The sequence below is a fragment of the Opisthorchis viverrini genome, assembly GCF_000715545.1.
Source record: "Opisthorchis viverrini unplaced genomic scaffold opera_v5_30, whole genome shotgun sequence".
Classification (NCBI taxonomy): domain Eukaryota; kingdom Metazoa; phylum Platyhelminthes; class Trematoda; order Opisthorchiida; family Opisthorchiidae; genus Opisthorchis; species Opisthorchis viverrini.
Window position 1 is genome coordinate 295,021 of NW_008751686.1, and position 17,953 is coordinate 312,973.

The 17,953-nt window shown below is 46.2% G+C and overlaps 2 protein-coding genes across 2 annotated transcripts; one reads left to right on the forward strand and one right to left on the reverse strand.

Moving 5' to 3' along the window:
- Positions 1-475: 475 nt before the first annotated feature.
- On the forward strand, positions 476-2,201 carry T265_02439 (hypothetical protein; the record flags this gene model as incomplete). The annotated part of the gene is made up of 2 exons (XM_009166688.1): positions 476-1,031; positions 1,798-2,201. 2 exons carry the CDS (start codon positions 720-722, stop codon positions 2,125-2,127), a joined length of 642 nt encoding a protein of 213 aa, XP_009164952.1.
- A 12,174-nt stretch (positions 2,202-14,375) lies between these two features.
- On the reverse strand, positions 14,376-16,499 carry T265_02440 (hypothetical protein; the record flags this gene model as incomplete). Its single annotated transcript, XM_009166689.1, has 2 exons — positions 14,376-14,555; positions 14,589-16,499. The coding sequence occupies 2 exons, from the start codon at positions 16,497-16,499 to the stop codon at positions 14,427-14,429; spliced, it is 2,040 nt and encodes a 679-aa protein (XP_009164953.1).
- Between the last annotated feature and the right edge of the window lie 1,454 nt (positions 16,500-17,953).

Genomic DNA, 17,953 nt, shown 5'->3' on the forward strand with positions numbered 1-17,953 from the left:
TATATATATATATATATATATATATATATATATAAGTACACGAGGTGACTATCACAACCATGGAGGTATCAGTTGAACGCCCGTTAAAACGTGGCTACTAGCTTCAATGATTCTGTAGTGTCCAGCCACGACACTTGAGACGCAAATGCGTGAGAAGCAAGTGGGGTTTCACCTGGGTACTGGGTGCACTGGTCACGTCGAGCGCTTCAGCAATACCTGTCGACAATTGCGGTTTTATTCAACTTCAGAGTAACCCTTAACTCCACAGACAACTCGGTCAAAGATGGACGTCCTCAAGTTTTTAATTATACTTCATGCTCTCTATTCCCACCATTTTGGTTGTTTGAGAGTTTCATTTACATCTGGTGGTGTTTGGTAAGGCGACCCGCTCGCTCCCCTCCTGCTCAACTTTGTTTCCCGTATTATCGAGACATGGAGGATAACACTCGTCTTGATTAACGATGACCATCCATTTTGTGTCACTGCAGTTTGTGTGAGTCTGTGAGTCAGTGCGCGCCGCACAACTGAACACCCATTCTCAGATTATTTCTGGGAATTCGTAGGTGGCTGTGTATATGTTGCTTTTTGACACTGTTGGCGTTAAATGTTCAGTTTCCGACGTCAATTTTCATTTTAGCGTATCCTGCAATTTGTATTAACCCAAGCAGTTTCATGTTTCCTTATCTCAGAACAGCTAGTGTTCGAGGTCTTGGTGCTATATGCAGGTAAATTATGCCAGAGTTTGTGACCGAAACAGTCTGTCCAGAAGCTATAACTCTAATTATCGACTTGTTTCCACCACAGCCAATCGGCGTGGTCTAGAAGAATTTTTCGATGATCCAAAGCATTGGGGAGAAACATCTGTTCCCGCAGGAAGGCCCTGGCGGAAAGAAGAGCTTCGATTGAAGAGTAACTCCGATCTTCACAGGCTTTGGCATATACTACTCAAAGAACGGAACATGCTAATGACGATGGACGAAGAGCACTACCGGTGCCTCGAGCGAATGCCCAACCCAGAACGGTTTGAGAAGGTACATTGTGGTTCCAATTATGTACACTTTTGTCCCATATCGAATTCCCCAACCAGTACTCACTTTGGATTAAACCCTTGATGTTTAGTTGGAGACAGCACAATATACAACTTAGAAAAACACGGTTCATTACAACTCTTTCGTTTCCCTTCGTCTCATATGCTAGTGTATGTCTGGTGATTTTGTGGGAGGCCAACTTGCGCGCTGTTAGGCTTCGTAGTTTACATGCCAGAGAAAAGCCCGCTCGACAGAAACATTCTTACCCGGCTCTGTACTGGCTATAAAGGGTACAATTGGTTGGGTCGTGATGTGGCAACAAAGACTGAAAGCGCTAACCGGAGGGCTCGATCACGTAGGCAACCTTCGGGACTGTATCCATGGAAGTCGGGTGCCAACCGACATGAATTTGTAACTAGCAAAAGAAGTGTCGCCTTGTGTTCAGCCCAACTAGAGTTGACCTTGCCACCATTATCACTAATGTCATTCATACAAAGTACATGCTATCGCCCCCACTGCGTGCCTATCTTTGCAATTCTACCTTTGCACCGATGAATATAAGCGCCACTTGGAACCTGTCTTGGTGGTGGTTTATGGTTGGACAGTATTGATTATATTCGCTATATTTCACAATAAAATCAACAATATTCCCTGGTTAAGTGTTATTTCCAAAAGTGATCTACAGTCGCAGTTATTATGCTGTACAGCTTTTCGGAAATTATTTGTGCGGTACTGCTCGTTACTTGATGATCCCCTTCTGCTTCTACAGGTGGAAGAAAGCATGGAAAATATCATGTACGTCGTCCAAGAACGCAACCAGGCTGAGGCATTGCTGGAAGATGGCGAATGGATTGGCCCAAAGACTGTACATGATGTGGATGTTTTAGGCCGTCCTTGTGTTCGATTGACGAGCGAGCACACTGAACCACGTGTGGCAGACAAGCGTGCACAAGAAGACGAACGCATGCAGGGTGAGAAAACGATTGAACTGTTAAGACTGGAAAGAGAGAAACAGATGCGAAAGCGGCGGGAACACAGACGTCGAGAGTGCTTTTCGGATCGTAAGAGGCTGTGGGACCAGCTAGACTATCTGCGGTAGAATACCCCGCCAAAAGTCTGACTTCCATGTTAATTCTTTGTACATACTGTATAGAAAATCCTAGTAAATTTAATTTTGACATGAGCCTTTTTGCCTGTTATATACTGCACTTCTGAAGAAAAGTTCAAATAACCATTCCATTCGCTGATGCTCTCCATATACAAATTATCATCGTTATTAATCATGACCAGTGTGCACAGTATATAGTTTATTTCTCACATTACCGGACCAAATATGGACGCGCACAACCTCGTATCCAATTCCCTCAAAACCGAGAAAACAGCGTTAGATCGGTATTTAGAAAAAAAAAACAGTGTAAGTGGGTTCAATGCCTAGCTAAAAATGCTATAGCAATTGTATAGACGCAGTACACCGCTCATAAGGTTGTTGAAAACGATACTCAGCTGGGCTCTGGATGAGTCTCTAATCAATACTAAATTGGTATGCAAGCGTGTAAAAGTCAAATTATAGCAATTGCTTACTGAGTGTTAACTGCACCACTTTCCTTGAATTCTGTACAACATTCACGAAACTTAAACGCTACTGTTTTCATCGCACTTCGCGCATGGCACCCAATGGGCACCCCGTAGCAGACTTAAATCATGTGCCGACATTCTCTTCACTCATAAATCTCTTTCGTATGGAATTTACACCAATACGTGTGCTTTTTGCCGTGGCGATTCCCCAATTTAGCAACAAGTTTGTATTGGTGTTCCTTAACTCATTACACTGGTCATAACCAGCTGATTCGTGTGGCAGGAACAAACCTCGGTGTACATCATTTGCGCAAATCAATCGTTTGCTCCATCGTTCTCTTGTTTGGGTTGTTCTGTCGGAAAGGAGATCCCTGTACGTGCCCAGAAGTCCTTAGTTACTGGACTTTACATTCACCATACTATATAAGGGTCATAAAGTACATTCATGAGCTAGATACATTTATTTTCATAACAGTATGCAGTAAGCTCAAGATCGGAAGCTGAGTGGGATCATTAGAAATAATAGCATAAAGCATGGAAACAGGCCGCTTATGATGTCGGTCGCAGCTGCGTGCGAAACGAAACACGAGTACTCAAACACTTTGTACGAGGCCGCATAAGAAGACTAGATTCTTAAGAATGGGGCCCGGGTTCGTGAAAAGTATGTCACCGACGGTTTTCGATAGTTTGATATTAAGCACTACGTACAAGGCTACCGGAAGCTCTTCGACAGCCTACTGTTGATTTCCCCTTTTTGGGTCTCATCAAGTAGGTGTAGTTACCGAGCTCCTGCCGTCCATAATTAATTTGACACCAAATTGGATGTAAACAAAGAAATGCACTCATTTGCTAATTACTCTGGTGTTGGTGGTAGAGTCGGTTGAATTTCGTTTGTGGCAGCGATGGTAGAAGATCGGGGATTAACCCTGCCTGAGGAGCGTTGAGCAGAACGAAACTGGTGGTGGCCTGTCGGAGGTTTCAGAAACCATGTAAGTGGTGTGGTATACCGAGATAATAAAATCTGACATCTTATATATCCCATCCACTGGAAAATGATGCGGCCTTTTTGCAACACATTCAGTTGGAGAATACCACCAACATGATCACCATTGACAATACCTTCAGCACTCAGTCAAACAACCGCGATAGGAACTGACAGCATGAACGCAACTGACAACGGATAGCCGCCACGTCGTTTAGGGACTCCAGTCAAGCACAGAGGGTCAAGCTGACCCTGTCCTGGACGGCGAACATCAATAACACAACAATATAATGGGCTAATTTGCGTGTGCCGCACTTCTGTTACCTCATTTGCTATGGCTCAATTGAATGAATGCATGGTGGGGCAGGTTCCCCCTGTCTACATATCAGTTGGAGCGTGTTCCGCTATAGAAAAGGCTGTTGTAATCTCAACTAGGAATACATAAAGAGTAAGACCTAGGAGTGAGTGAACTGCTGTGCTCCATTAGACCGAATTTCTGTTCCAAACACTGAGTACGGGACGGTGGCTAGCAGGTGAAAACAAAACTGATGGACAGATGGGCAAGACATACTTTTCGGTCAAGCGGCCATGAGGGTGGTTCTGGTTCTCCGTGGACCCGCTGCTGCCTTTCGGATCGGCTTAGATCGTGTTGACAATAGGCCATGTCCTCGAGTAAGTCATTTGATTATTTGGTTAATTTTCACACAAAAATCTTTGAGTGTTTCGTTGGTTTAAGACCATCATTTTTGTCAAGTTAACCAAGATTTATTCAATCGAATGTGTTTTCTGAGCTAGTAGTCCTTAAGGTAAAACAAAAATAATTAGACCCTCAGTTCTGAACTGCTTGCAAGGATCCACTGGATTTGGTGGCGAAGCGTCACTCCACGCCAAATAGGCACATACAAAACAGTCCTTTCTCTGCATCTTGCGATGTAGTTCAGACATAAATTCACAACGGCTTTTGTGACTGAATTGTTGAATTGTGAAGATGAACTTGGTTTCAATAGCAGTGGCCTTGTGATCTTGCACGTAATCCCTCTGCTCACAGCCCCTTTAGCCTCACGAGTTGCAGATCTCTAGCGGAATCCAATTACTTGGCCTATCCAGTCAGGATACTGTGAATGATTGTGAGTGCAGATCACGAAGAAAGCTGTAAACGAAGTCGGGTTTGAAAGCTTAGGTTACGCGGCTGCAACTGACCTTGACAACAGCTCCAGTCTCAACACCTTCGAATTAATTTACTTTACTCTACCTGTTTATTTTTTGCTTTGTTTTGAATATGTGTACACCAAATGGAGCTTGTATTACGAAGTATTTTGTCTGTTACCCGGTCAAATAACATCTGGTATATTTCTCCGAGATCCTGCCTAATTGATGTATTCATTCGTTCCGTCATATAGGCCACTTTGCTGGCTAAGGTACTATCTTTTACGAAAAGAAATTAACCGTACATCCTACCACTCTTGCTAAAGTTTGCCACAGAGATGACCCTCCAAACTAATTGTGTTCCGTATCAGGTATCAAGTGCTCCCGGGATTGGATAATGGGGTCTGTGCAACTGTGGTCGTCCCGAAAACAGAGCAGAAACGCCTTGTTGGCTTAGGCCTCTCGTAACAAAGGACTGCATACGGGAACTGACAGAGTTCATCAAATTCCATCAGCGTAAGATACACGAATATGGTCCACACAATTGCCGTAAGTTCCAAATTTCTTTGAATGGAAGACAACATAGCTGCTTACTTTCTTGAACGGACTCAGGTGGCGTCCCTATTCTATGAATCATCATTGTCAGCTGTAAGAACCGCGTATTCGTCGTACACTGGTTGTAGCTGCCACAGTTTCGTTCACCGATTCTATGGAAAAGCAACGGCATCCAACTGCGCTTTTGTGATAATCACCAACACTAACGCTTGACGACCCTGTTTAGCTTGCTTTCAAAGCTGTTCGTCTCGCTATATCCATGAGCTACCAATGGCGAATCTGGATCCGACACCGACTGAATTTTAAAGAGAGTAGTCCGTCAGAGTGCGCATCTCCCTAGAAGTCGAGAAGACTGAACTATCATCCTTGTTCCTATTGTTTGGGGGAGATTGTTAAAACGACGAACCATGACAACAGTCCCTACCTGAAGAATTCACTGAGACCGTGTAATAATCACCTAGGCGAGATTAGTACAATAAGAGCTACATTTAGTCATTCACCTCTAAAAACGGTGGTCGCACAGCAAGTTTTGACCGACAGTGAATGCTGTCGTGAATCTCTCTCTTCTTCGCACCCACTCTTCAGTTCAACTGTAGAGTGTCTTCTTTGAGGAAACTGTTTCAAGGCCTCCAAAAAGCCCCCTATGGGGGCAACAACTTCTGGCTCTCCGTGTACAAAAACTTCTCACAAAAGCGCTATGGAACAGTAAGTAAAGCCCCCGTTTGGACTAACGCGAGAAGCCAATTTAGTTCAGGGCTGCTAATGGCGTTTTTTTACTGGTGGAAGAGGTAATGTTTTAAAAGTCTCGTTCGTTCAACTATTGTCATATCCAGTAAAATAGAATCGAGCTTGACCACAGTCCATCTAGCTACAACTCTAATTTCATCACCTTGTGCATATATGCAGGAGGAAACCAAAAAATAAATATTTTACGGGCGAACGATGGTTACGGAAGACCGAATTTGCGTTATATATCCCTATCTTCAAGTTGCAGCCTTGAAAGTTCATGTGCATTGGAGCGTTTGGCAGCCTTCAGGATGAGAATTTGTGAGCTGTCTGGCGACTAGGACGGTTGGAGTGCCGCAGTGTACAGTTTACCGATTGTCTGGGTGCTCAGTCACTATTGCTGGCCACTTCTGTAGTTAATGTGATAGGTTCAAATCAGGTGATTCAACTGGTGGCTTCCACTACAATGGATTAGCTAAGTAAGGCAGACAGGCTAAGTGAACCAAGCGTTATTACCTTTACATAAGGGAGCAAGACACCTGATTAGTGAGGTGACTGTCATTACATTGGTAGGTAAAGAACAGTTTTACCGAAGAATATGAAACGCTTTACAGCTGAATAAAAGCCAATGGAAATGGAGATACAATTCTTTCAGCCACATGAAAAAAGTTTGTTCGATGTGAAAGTGGAATTCTGGACGTATCTCGATGAAGACGATGACCTAACCATCTTCAAATGGAGTTGCTCCATACATTGTAAACCGAAATCAAGACTTGTCTGTTTTTTTCCAGCAAGGTCGGCCTATTTAATAGGATACTTGAACCGAAACCGGAGAATAAGTAGTATTGCCGGTATTCATCGACATCACTAAGGAGGCTGTTTAATGGTCTTCTGGGGAAATGTACGCCAAAACCAATCAGCAAAGCCAGGTAAATCTCACATGGAAGACCGGCCGTGCGGAACTAGTGGCCCTCTTCGGTTTTCTGTTTTGTACCGGTACTTACAAAGCGCGTTATTCATTACCCGTGGTACTTTGGTTCTGGGTGGGCGTTGCTCCTTGGGGGATGCGAATGACATAGCCACGACACTAAGTTGAACGTCGGTATCGGTTCCGCTCACACCGCGATATTAAAATGTTCGCCTTCGGGACATTTCGAACCAAATTTTACGCTTTGCATCGGGCCCGTTCTTGTGGTTCTTTAAAGGAAATCGAACAAACCATTGGCAGAACATCGCCGACAGCTCCAGATAGTACCATTTTGTTGCACAAATCGCTCTGCCATTCAGCACGAGTTCCGATGCTGTCTTATTTGCCGGCAATCTCAATGCACAAATAGGTCTCGGCTCATCAGGCATACTTGATGGCCCCATCAGCCTCCTCTCCGGACGTAATGATACATGGCGGCCACCTTATGTGTATGCGTACCGATCACCAAGTGTTCCTCAGTAGCACTGCGTTCAGGCACAGCAGGCATCGTTGCTTTACTAGACGAACCACTGCTACAATTATGGGACCAGAGTGACTACCTAGTCGTCGCCTACCGATGGCGACACCCTGTTCGTTACTCGACATATTCGTGCCACATATCAGTTCAAAACAACCTCTTGCGCGGTGTGAATTTTCGATAACTTTTCCAAGAGATCCTGAGGAAGAAACTTCTCGCTTCACCACCGAAGGGCCTTCCGACCCACAAGTAACACAACCTTATCAAAGCCGACTGTGTGGCACTTTATAACCTCAGAAGCCAGTCGTAACTGAGACGACATAAGCAAAGCCGTGCATATGGCAGGTAACTCCGTATGTGATGTTTCTGAGGGCCCACCAAGTAGGTCCCTAGATACGAGACAATGTTCCTTCGGACGCACGATTCACCCGGAAAGTACGTTGAAGGTCATCTACACAATCTGAGTGCGGACAGGGGTTCAATGGGTCTCCGGAAAACGAGGAAGCCAATGCGACAGAGAACATCCAGAAACTTCCATCGAGCATTCAAAGCGGAACCTAAGGACACCGGCTACTAGGGAAGTCACCAAGTAAAATATATGGAATTTAATACATAGTGAAAATGGGCGTCTTGCCCGCCGGGAGTGGATAATTTCGACAGCCGTTCAGCTAGATGTTTGCTCTGTATCCATGTCTTTCATTCAACCCGCACAGTTCAAGCCAGGGTCTGTGGGTTTAGACTCCCCTTCGGAGTCGCTAGGGTGGTCCTTGAAACGTCTGGTCAGAGGACCGGACCAGCTGCCATCAGGGTTATACAATGACGGTGACGAATCGTTGTTTTGCTTCCACGTTTAAACTAACCTTGGAGTAAGAGTCGTCCCAGCAAACTGTGCCTAAGCAATCAGAAAAAAAGAACCGGGAGCGACTGCCCAAATCATCACACTACATCAACTGCTTGAGTAGCGTCACGCATAAAAACGGTGTCGGTTGCAATAGTCGCGTATATCATTAAGTAGGCGCGCACCACTGTCCTTCCGGTCGATAAATGAAACTAATAAAAGGCTCCTAAAAGACTCGTAAGGTTTGATCTGGCTAGGCGAGTGGCTGAAGCCAGGTTGACCACCTATGACCAAAAAGACTGATACTAATCCTGTCAATGAAACAACGATGCTGTGTGACCAGTCATAAGGCATTTTACGGCCAGATAGTCACACTCGCTTCTGCAGACAGAGCATCTGGGAGAGGGCACAGAACAGCCCGTGCCAATCCCCCACTTGCAAGTAATCGGAAGCGATCGCGTTTATCCAGATCGCTAGTTACTGCACTTTACAGCCGATGTTTTCCGTGACGGGATGAGTCGGCTTCAGAAATGTCATATAATGCTGCTGACCAATAACAGTGGTCACATACTAGGTTTACGGCAGTGAAGCATCAGTGTTGAACACTTATGTCATGCTGTCGATGATGGATCCAATTCAGATTCCAACAATGAATACCATATGCTAGGTCGAGACGACACCTGTACAAATCCAACCTACAAAAACCAGGTTCTCATCTGCTCTTTAAGACGGTGGCGCCGTCCCGGGTATGGCGAAGTAGCTAATGTAAGTTTAAGCTCATTTTCGGGTTTTCGGACACCATGACCGAAGCATTACATTCGTCACAACTGCAGTTGTCTAGAATGTCGTATGATAGAACACGGTCCAATAACCACTGAGCTGGATAATTTGTCAAGCCGTAGAATATTCAAAGCACGCCTTAGAAACCAGTGTTAAAATACCTCAAGTTCCAAAATGTCTTGTGAGCAAAGCGGCCAGATTTCACAACCGCAAGTCAAAAGTCGGTAGACTGCTGTACAAGCTACTTACAATTATCTTCCAAATGAACTTTGACATTTGCATAACGGTGGGTCTTGCAGTACCGATAAGGTCAACCTTCCTTAGATTTCTCGTTACGTTGGACGGTATAATTCAACTGACTGCAAACCGCGGATCCGTAGAACGTCAGAATAACACCGGGTCAAGTTGATAGCCCATCCGACCGTCCCACAGGGCGCTCCGCATTGGTTGCAATAGAACGGAGCAGGTATAAACCGATGTCACGGCCCTCAGGGAAACACGACTGGCTGGTCAAGCAAACCTTCGAGATGTTCTCGGGATAGACTACCCGACAGAAAAACGAGATCACATCAATTTTTCATGTCTAAACGCAACGAAAAATCCTCAGCCTAGAACGCCGTGAAATCAATCCACGTCTCGCTCCACTGCACCTGCACTTGACAGGTATGCCAAACCTACATGCATACATCCCAACGCTAGGCCCAACAAGCGACCAGAATGACAAGTTCTACGCCAGAGTTAACAACCTATTTCAAGCAATTCCGAGAACAAACAAGATCCTCTTGCTGGGAGACTCCAATGCACGTGTCAGCCCAAAACCATTTCCTATAGGCAGGTGTTTTCGGACGCCACGGTATCGAGACTGTAAATGTCAACGGTGATTGAATCCGGCCTTTCCCTATCTCCATCACGATTTTCATCCAAGAGAAAAAATATCGCCACATGAACACGCCCTTGCACCAGTTACTCTCATTTACTTGGTTACGTTATAATTCACCAGCGGAACGTTCAACAGGTGTGCATCACACGAATGATGCGAATAGCCGACGGTAAAACAGACCAACAACTTGTCCGAACGGATACTAAAGTTCAAATTCATAAGCCAAACCGTGTCAGCTGCATCAGTAAGCACACAAGGACTGACGCAAATCTCTCAAAGACCCGAAAACCAGGTTGGTGTACCAGCATCAACTGGACTCTGCACTGATGGCCTCTAATCCATCCAACCGCTGGGGCAACTGTGCCCGAGACAATCACCAACACATAAAACAGCTGGTAGCTGGGAAAAAATGAACCAGTTGTCTACTCTCACTCAGCAGCTAAAGTACGTCCAAAATGACTGACAAGCGAACACGTAATCATGGAATAGCACCGTTCAGGTACTGCGAAATGACCCCGGAAGACACTTCTTCAAATAGTTGAAATGAACAGGTAGGAACAGGAAGTTCTACCAGAATCTAAGGATGCTCTAATCATGCCACCCGATAAAAAGAGATAAATTAACCTGAAAACTACAAGGGTATCAGTTTGGTGAGCTGCACGGACAAGCTCCTGGGACGAGCACTGCTCGGCTTGGTGCAAGAGTACAAATCAAGGATGATTACCACGTGGACCAGTTAGGTGACCATAGTAGCGATAAGAAAAATGTTCTGCGCACACTATATTAAGATACGATATGCAGTCAGTGAGAAGCCAGGTTGAGTGTTGCTGATAAGCTGAATATTCCTGGTCAAAGGTGGTGAAAAAGCCCAGGATTGGTAGCAGCAACTGCGTTCTGTAAGCTACACAACGAGGTCCGTCACCCGTACGGTTTTACGCACTATTGACAGCCAAAATTTATTTAACAGCCTTATTGTGGAATAAATTAAAACGGATGGTGTTAGCCTACGACAATCATTCCGAAGTACATACAACTCCAGATACTCATTAGAATTTGGATAGAATCTGCCAAGAACGTCATCGACTTCGAATAGCAGCCAATCACAGAGATTACGATAACCCCGCCGCCGACAGCGCCTAAACTTCCCCGTCAATCCCATGCCCCTTCGTCAGGTCAGAGGTTGACCATCTCTCTGCTCGCACCACTCTGAATCGGGTAATAAAAAGTAGCAATCTCTTCAGAAGACGATGAACCAGCGAGCGCAAAACCATAGTAACCTCTAGTGCTGGACTGATTCCTCGACTAAAGTACCTGTTGCACAAGTGAACACTCGTTTTCTGATTATCCTGTTGAGGATTTGCCGGTACCAGCGTACACGAGCTATGAGTACGGTTATCGAAGAACTGAAGACTTCAGTTTCGCTGTCCCCAGGGGTCACGTCCCATAGCCTTGCAGCAAAACAGCCTGTACAGTAGCCTAATACACACGTCCCCTGAGATCCGAGGATACGTCGCCATGAATGTCATACCTGCCATTATCGGCGAACGAAACCACGGCAGCTACAATCTTGTACAGCATGTACGTGTTTTACGGCTGAAGACGACCTAACAATTCTGACCATACGTCAGCGCGATCACCGAGGCGATTCTGTGGTTCCATCAGGCTGAACCTAAGCCTGTCGTCGATAAACATCAATGGGAGGTGTAGACAACCTCCACAAAAGTCACCATTCACAATCAAAGACCACTGAGTAACGATGGGGTGTCTTATTTTCTGCTGACCAAAACGGCCTAGAATAGACTCACCTTATCAACCGCTAAGTCTTGGACGCATCGGTAGATTTAGACCGGTGGTTATTACACTAGCTACATTGAAGCAAATCAAACCAAATTCTATTGGGAATAATTGACTACAGAGGCGGAACCGACCCGTCACCGGAGCCCTCGTAGAATGTTCCGCCCAGTGCAGGACCGGCAAAAAACGACCTGGTATTAGTGAAACGCTGAGGCAGAAGGCGCTTTCACACAAACTTAAACGCTGCTGCAGACGTGGACGACCCGGTCATCATCATCATCGACAGCATGACATCAGTGTTCAACACCGATGCTTCAGCGCCACTCTAGCGATAGTAAAAGGTTGTGCCCCATGAGAATTCTCCGTGGTAACACCAACGGAAAAGCTAATGAAGTATCCCGAAACAGCAGCTGTCACAGGATCAAAGCTGCATCCATTCCCCGTTCAGCGCATCTGAAGCACCGTTAGAGGTCACGTGTGATGAACTTGATTGTAATTAAGGTCGTGCGGGTCTGGTCTCGTGCGCCGGATGCTGAACAGTCTACGCTAGATAATACTTCTAGCCGATGCATCTAAGTGAAGCCACAGTGCGGTCTAGTAGTGAAGCCTAGAGACCATAACCAAACCAAAACCAGGCGGTCGCACCCGCAGCTGTCTTCATCCTGGACGAGGAGTAACACGGGCTATCAGTAATCAGGGGAACTGGCAGGCATAGCCCTTGAGGTCCCTGCATAAGCAATTTCCATCGATACATAGTATCTCTGCCACTCACACCCGTGCCAACACCAGGGTACACAGGCAACTGACACCATCAAAACTGGAGTTAAACTCCGTCACTTTCAAAGTACAGTTCGCCTCCCAAACTGTTGGTTATCAAGTGGAGCTAGAACAGGGCTTACTGGAGGGAGATGACAGCCGGTTTGTAGCTGATACGACTAGCTAGGCCACTATCGTACGGCTACTCCCCGTCATGTTTCGTAAGTGGTGAACGAATACCCCATGCAGAGACAGCGCCCGCTTCTATTGGTGACAAATTGGGGTGGGTACATTGCCTTCGACGAAGCAAAAAGCACTTTGCCGCCCCGTGAACACGCAAAAGCCCTTTAAAGAGGTGCCCTTTTTCTATCATTCACTACACAGGACCCGTTCCTAATTGACTGCAAGCATACTGAAAAGTGACACCGGGTGCCTTAGTTCCAGACAAGCTATACCGCCACCTGTAATTCGCAGGCAAATGTTCCTATAAATCCTTGGATGTCTCTCATTACCAGCAACGGAATCTTTCCCTTCCACATCTCTTCCTTGTAGTTTTCTCCTGTGGGAATTCGTCCGCCGTGGCATTTTCTCGTCGTGACTGGTCGGCCGATCCCGATCAAATAAGCCATTCTTCTGGAGTGAAGCGGAGTTGTCAGCTTTCTATTGAATATAAACTAGATATTGTGCACCAAGCAGTCGTTTTGGTGTCTTCTACGTACATCAAGTTGGACGGAACGTCGCCTACAGGTTATAGCTAGCACAGCTTCGTCCGCCGATGATAGGGGGTGGGGTAGATAGCTACGCACTGGGCGCGGTAGCTGATATAACTGATTCATCAATGCAAAATGCCAGTGGAATTTCCATTAGAGATATCGGGGAAGCCGTGCTAGCCAGTAATAGCTTTCATACTTCGCTACCAAATAATTGCTTGATTTCCTTTGACGGATTCCTACCCTCCGACTGGTTGTACGCAAAGCGACTCCGGAGAAAGTTGGTCGACTGACGTACAGAACTCCACTCACCCAAATGGAGTAAGACGTCACCTTAAGTGAACAGAGCCTTAAAATGGATAGAATCGGGACAGGAAAGGTCCATATCTAGCCTACCACAAATACCCTAGGTATCAGCATTGTCACAAATTCGGGATAGAAACTGGTAGCATGAAAGCTAGTGACACTGATTGGCCCCCGTATCGTCTCCTGCCAATCACAGGGAGGGCGACGTGAACCACATCCTGGAAGTAAACTTTTCGTAGTACCCTTCGATCATGTCAAACAATTTGCACACCTCGGGTTCCGTCACTCAGAACTGAGCACAACACTCGTCTCGGTATATGCAGCACATTGCTCGGCATTCTGGCGCTACAACCCTTTCGTTCACTGTACAACGATAAAGCATCGATAGTAACCACGATGCGGGAGCCATTTTAGACAACGCCGGCACAGCGCACACAGATAGTTACCCATACCATATTGAATCTATTTTAATTGGTCCTCATTAGGCCTCATTGAGGTAGCCATTGTTGCTCCATCCCTTGAGGTGCTGTCAAGAGGTGGATGCGTAAATTTCAGGGCATGGCCTAAATGGAAACCACCGCTCCTATCTTTTCTGTGAGCGCTTGTACGTTCATGCTATATATACACAACTTAACTCATTTAGTATCTTCTCGAGAGAGAATGCCAGAGTTACATCCACCATCCATGTACAATTTCAGACGTCAGCCCTTGAGGAAGTAGGATACAAGCAATGCTAGCTTCTAATCTGATAAGCAGAAGCGAGTCGCCGAGTACGCAGAACGCGGCTTAGTGGTGCCAGCACAAATACACCTTAGTTCGTATGTTGACAAGGGCTTTCGGCGCACGAAAAGCACATGTTCAAACTCTTTATTTACAGTTACATTTACAGAAAGACAGACCATAAGTCACTGTACAGTTTCCTTGGAAGCCACACGAGATTTCAGTTTTCGCATTCGGTGATACTTCTCGATATACAGCTTCACGAACACGTTGATTTTTTCCGAATTCACAGACGATGTTCCACTTCTCAAAATCTAAAAAGTGAGTAATTGAGAAAATCAATATACCTTGGTTACGGCTTTTTTCATAATCTCTTTGTAATCTTCTTTATTAATCCGCCGCACGGCGTAGGCAGGCTTTAGAACAGACTTCACCTCTAGGGCAATGCGTTCTTGCCACTCCCGCCGCGACGCGAAGTCATAGCGCTTCCTTTTGGCTAAAACATCCTCTATCTTTTGACCCTCAAACGGGTTGGTGTGGGGTTTCGCTGGTTGATTCTCGCCATTCGCTAATACAGGGAGAGAATTGTGTTCATCTACGGCAGTCGATACGGCAGGGAGTGGGGGAGGTACAAAAGTTGACGTGAATGACTGTTCCGTAAAAGCAGATTGGTTGCCGAAGTTATCGCTTGGTAAGGGAGGTGGCGGTGGTGGGGGTAGTGGCTCAGGTGTGGAGACATCAAGTACCCCACGCTGAGTGCCGGCAAGCTGGTTGAGCAGGGAATTGGCTGCAGAACTAAGCAGCTTATTGATTTGCTTCATTGGAGAGTTCTCTGTAGTAGTACTTACTGCTTCAGTAGTTGGTTGCGAAGTTGAAGCGAGATCACTTAGGGTTTCACGGGGTAAACCGGCTTTGCTCATGAGTGTTTCCAGCAAATTTGGAGGGCGTGGCATCTGTAGTTGTTGTGCAAAAGTAGGTGGGGGCGGAGGGGGTGGAGGGGGAGGTGGTGGAGGAGGTGGAGCGACTGAACTGAAGGATGTCACTTGGGCCATGGACGAAAAGTTCGATCCAGCAGCAAGAGTCGATAACTGCGGCTGTACGGTATTTTGTACCCCGAATGAGCTCATTGTCATGGGGATAACTGAAGGCATGCGTGGAATCATTACAGGTGGTTGTAGATAAGGAGGCATTGCTGACGTTGGAAATGGCAAACCAACGGGCGGAAAGTTTGACTGTGGGGCATTTAAGACACCAAACGGGGACTGTGGATACCTTGGATTTGCATTGAACGAACCCGTCGGATTAGGCATCATAGGCGTCGTGGGGAACGTTGGATAGTTCCACCTGCTCGGTGGCGGTAAAGTTACCCGAGGACGCGCAGGCAACATCAAATCCACTGCAGCACCTGGCGGTAAATTACTCTGGGTGGAATCCAAAGATAAGGTCTGAGGGCTATGGGGTCTTTCTTGCGGAACATCTGAATTCAGGGAGACCATTTTCGTGGGGTCCCACGGTATTACCTCAGGTTGATCCACGGTTTCTGCAGCTGCCTTGTCCTGTGGTTTGGTGTCTACAGGAGCTGCCGGTTGTTCTGACTGTCTCCTTCCAGAATGCCTATCATTTGTTATTGAACGACCTGCATGTTGCCGGCTCCCGGATCGTGATCGGGGGCGTGAGCGGTAATTTCCCCCGCGGGACTGGCGACGTTCCGGAGTTATAGAACGCCTCCGACGTCTATCACGTGAATGCGAACGGGAACGCCTACGGGAGTGGGGATAACGCCCGCGAGAATGTGAGCGCGATTTACGTCGGTTACGCCGGTCGTCGGATCGACTGCGATTACGTTTGTGTGAGCGCGAGCGGCTGCGTCTACGAGGTGCATCGCCCCGTTCCATCTTGGAACCTTCTTTTGAACGGGAATTCCTGCTAACCTCTTCTACCGCTTTGGGTTCCGCTTCACGCACAGGCGTGTCGCATGACAGTGATTCAAAGAGCTTTGTCTCAGCAGCTTCTTTTTTAGATTGTAGGGAATCCAGACCAGATTCCGCGGTATTTAGCTCAGGAGGGCACCCAAGAGAGGCTAGACCGTCAGAAAAGTCCTGGTTCACACTTTCACTGAATATCAGGGGTACGACTGTTCCAGATATGTCTGCTGGAATTACATGGTTCTGATGCGCATCTTGTTCAGGCGTCGGTGCAGAATCGCTTTCTACTTCCATATCCTGATCTGTAGGATGTGACGGGCTGTATGCGTCCATTTCAAACAATTAAAACGTAGTACGAAAAATCACAAGCAGTCAGAGGGCCCACAAGCCCATCATTACCCGCAAATGGTGAAAGCGCGGGAAGGTTTCGGCCAATTTAAAACAAAAACAGTCATCCAGGTCCAGCTTTTTCATATCTTCGGATAACGGGTTTTGGCCCGTTAATATTCACTCCGTCAAACAAAATGCACAGATCTCATGCATATCTCACGCACGCAATAATGCCGCGTGTTATGAACGTGGGAATTCAGTGGCCCGGACTTTTTCGGTCAACCTTAGTGAGAATGTCGAAGGACTGCCTTCAAAATCCTGTGAATCGAGAGGTTACGTTTTCAAAAGTCTGCCTATATAGTTCCTAAAAGACAATTTTTCTAGATACTGTGAACAATAGGCACTAATTTGCGCTTAGGCACCAGTGGATAGTGGGAGAAACAAGGCGTTAGGTGGATATTAGGCACAAAACTCTTAAAGACAATCCTTTTCGTGAAGAAATGCTCTCTATGCTGATGATGTCTTTTTTATGCGTTACTTTTAGTTTGCACCACTATTCACCATTTTCTCCACAAGTGATAGCTCCGGTTAATTATACCCAAGTCTCGTTTCCCTGCCACTTATCACCCTGGCGGGAAGACACTACTATGTTTATTATTTGCACACTAGTGAGTTCCGCTTCTTCACAAACAATACCGGCACTGCTGTTGTTCAGCGTGCCAACGAGAGGTGTACTTTTACCACAGGTTAGTCCGTGCTTGGGAACCAACCTGGTGTGTGCCGCCATTTTATCCCGCATTGAATTTGTCGTAAGATGGCTAGCGACCAGAAAATGTCTGTGATTTAATTCACTTTTGGCAAATAGTCCGCCAGGCTTAAGTATGAGAAGTCCGAAATTTTTAGGACCTCTCATTCTTGCGCTTGTCAAACACGGTTCCCGAGGGGAACCCATATTCGGTGTTCAAATACACTATGCCTGGGGAATAAAGCAGGCTTGGAGTGAAGGTACTCCCGGTGAAGGTCTGGTCTCACAGCTCATCATACTGCATGGTAAACATCCACGGGCCTGCTGAATAATGCTCTCAACTCATGAGGATCATGCCACCTAACGAATGCTTCTGTCGCATAAACAGTCGAGGCTTGCGATCTGTTTTTCTCTCCATTGAGAGGCTTCCACCCACTTGAAATGCACAAGCAAAATAGAAGTGAAATTCACCCCTGTGAATTATCGGGACTGGATGGCAGGTGTGCCAGCTCGAAATATCTCGGGATAAAAACCAATGGCGATGTGAACTGGCTTTTACGTCCAGCTTGAACAACGGTCGATGGGAGGTTATTCCACATGACAGCTGCCTGAAGTGAGGAGAAATCTCTGTGCTTTCTGAGCTTAAAAACCTTCATACCATGTATTTTTAGAGTTTTAGTTGTATCGACCGTGAAAAAAACAAGTAAGCCAA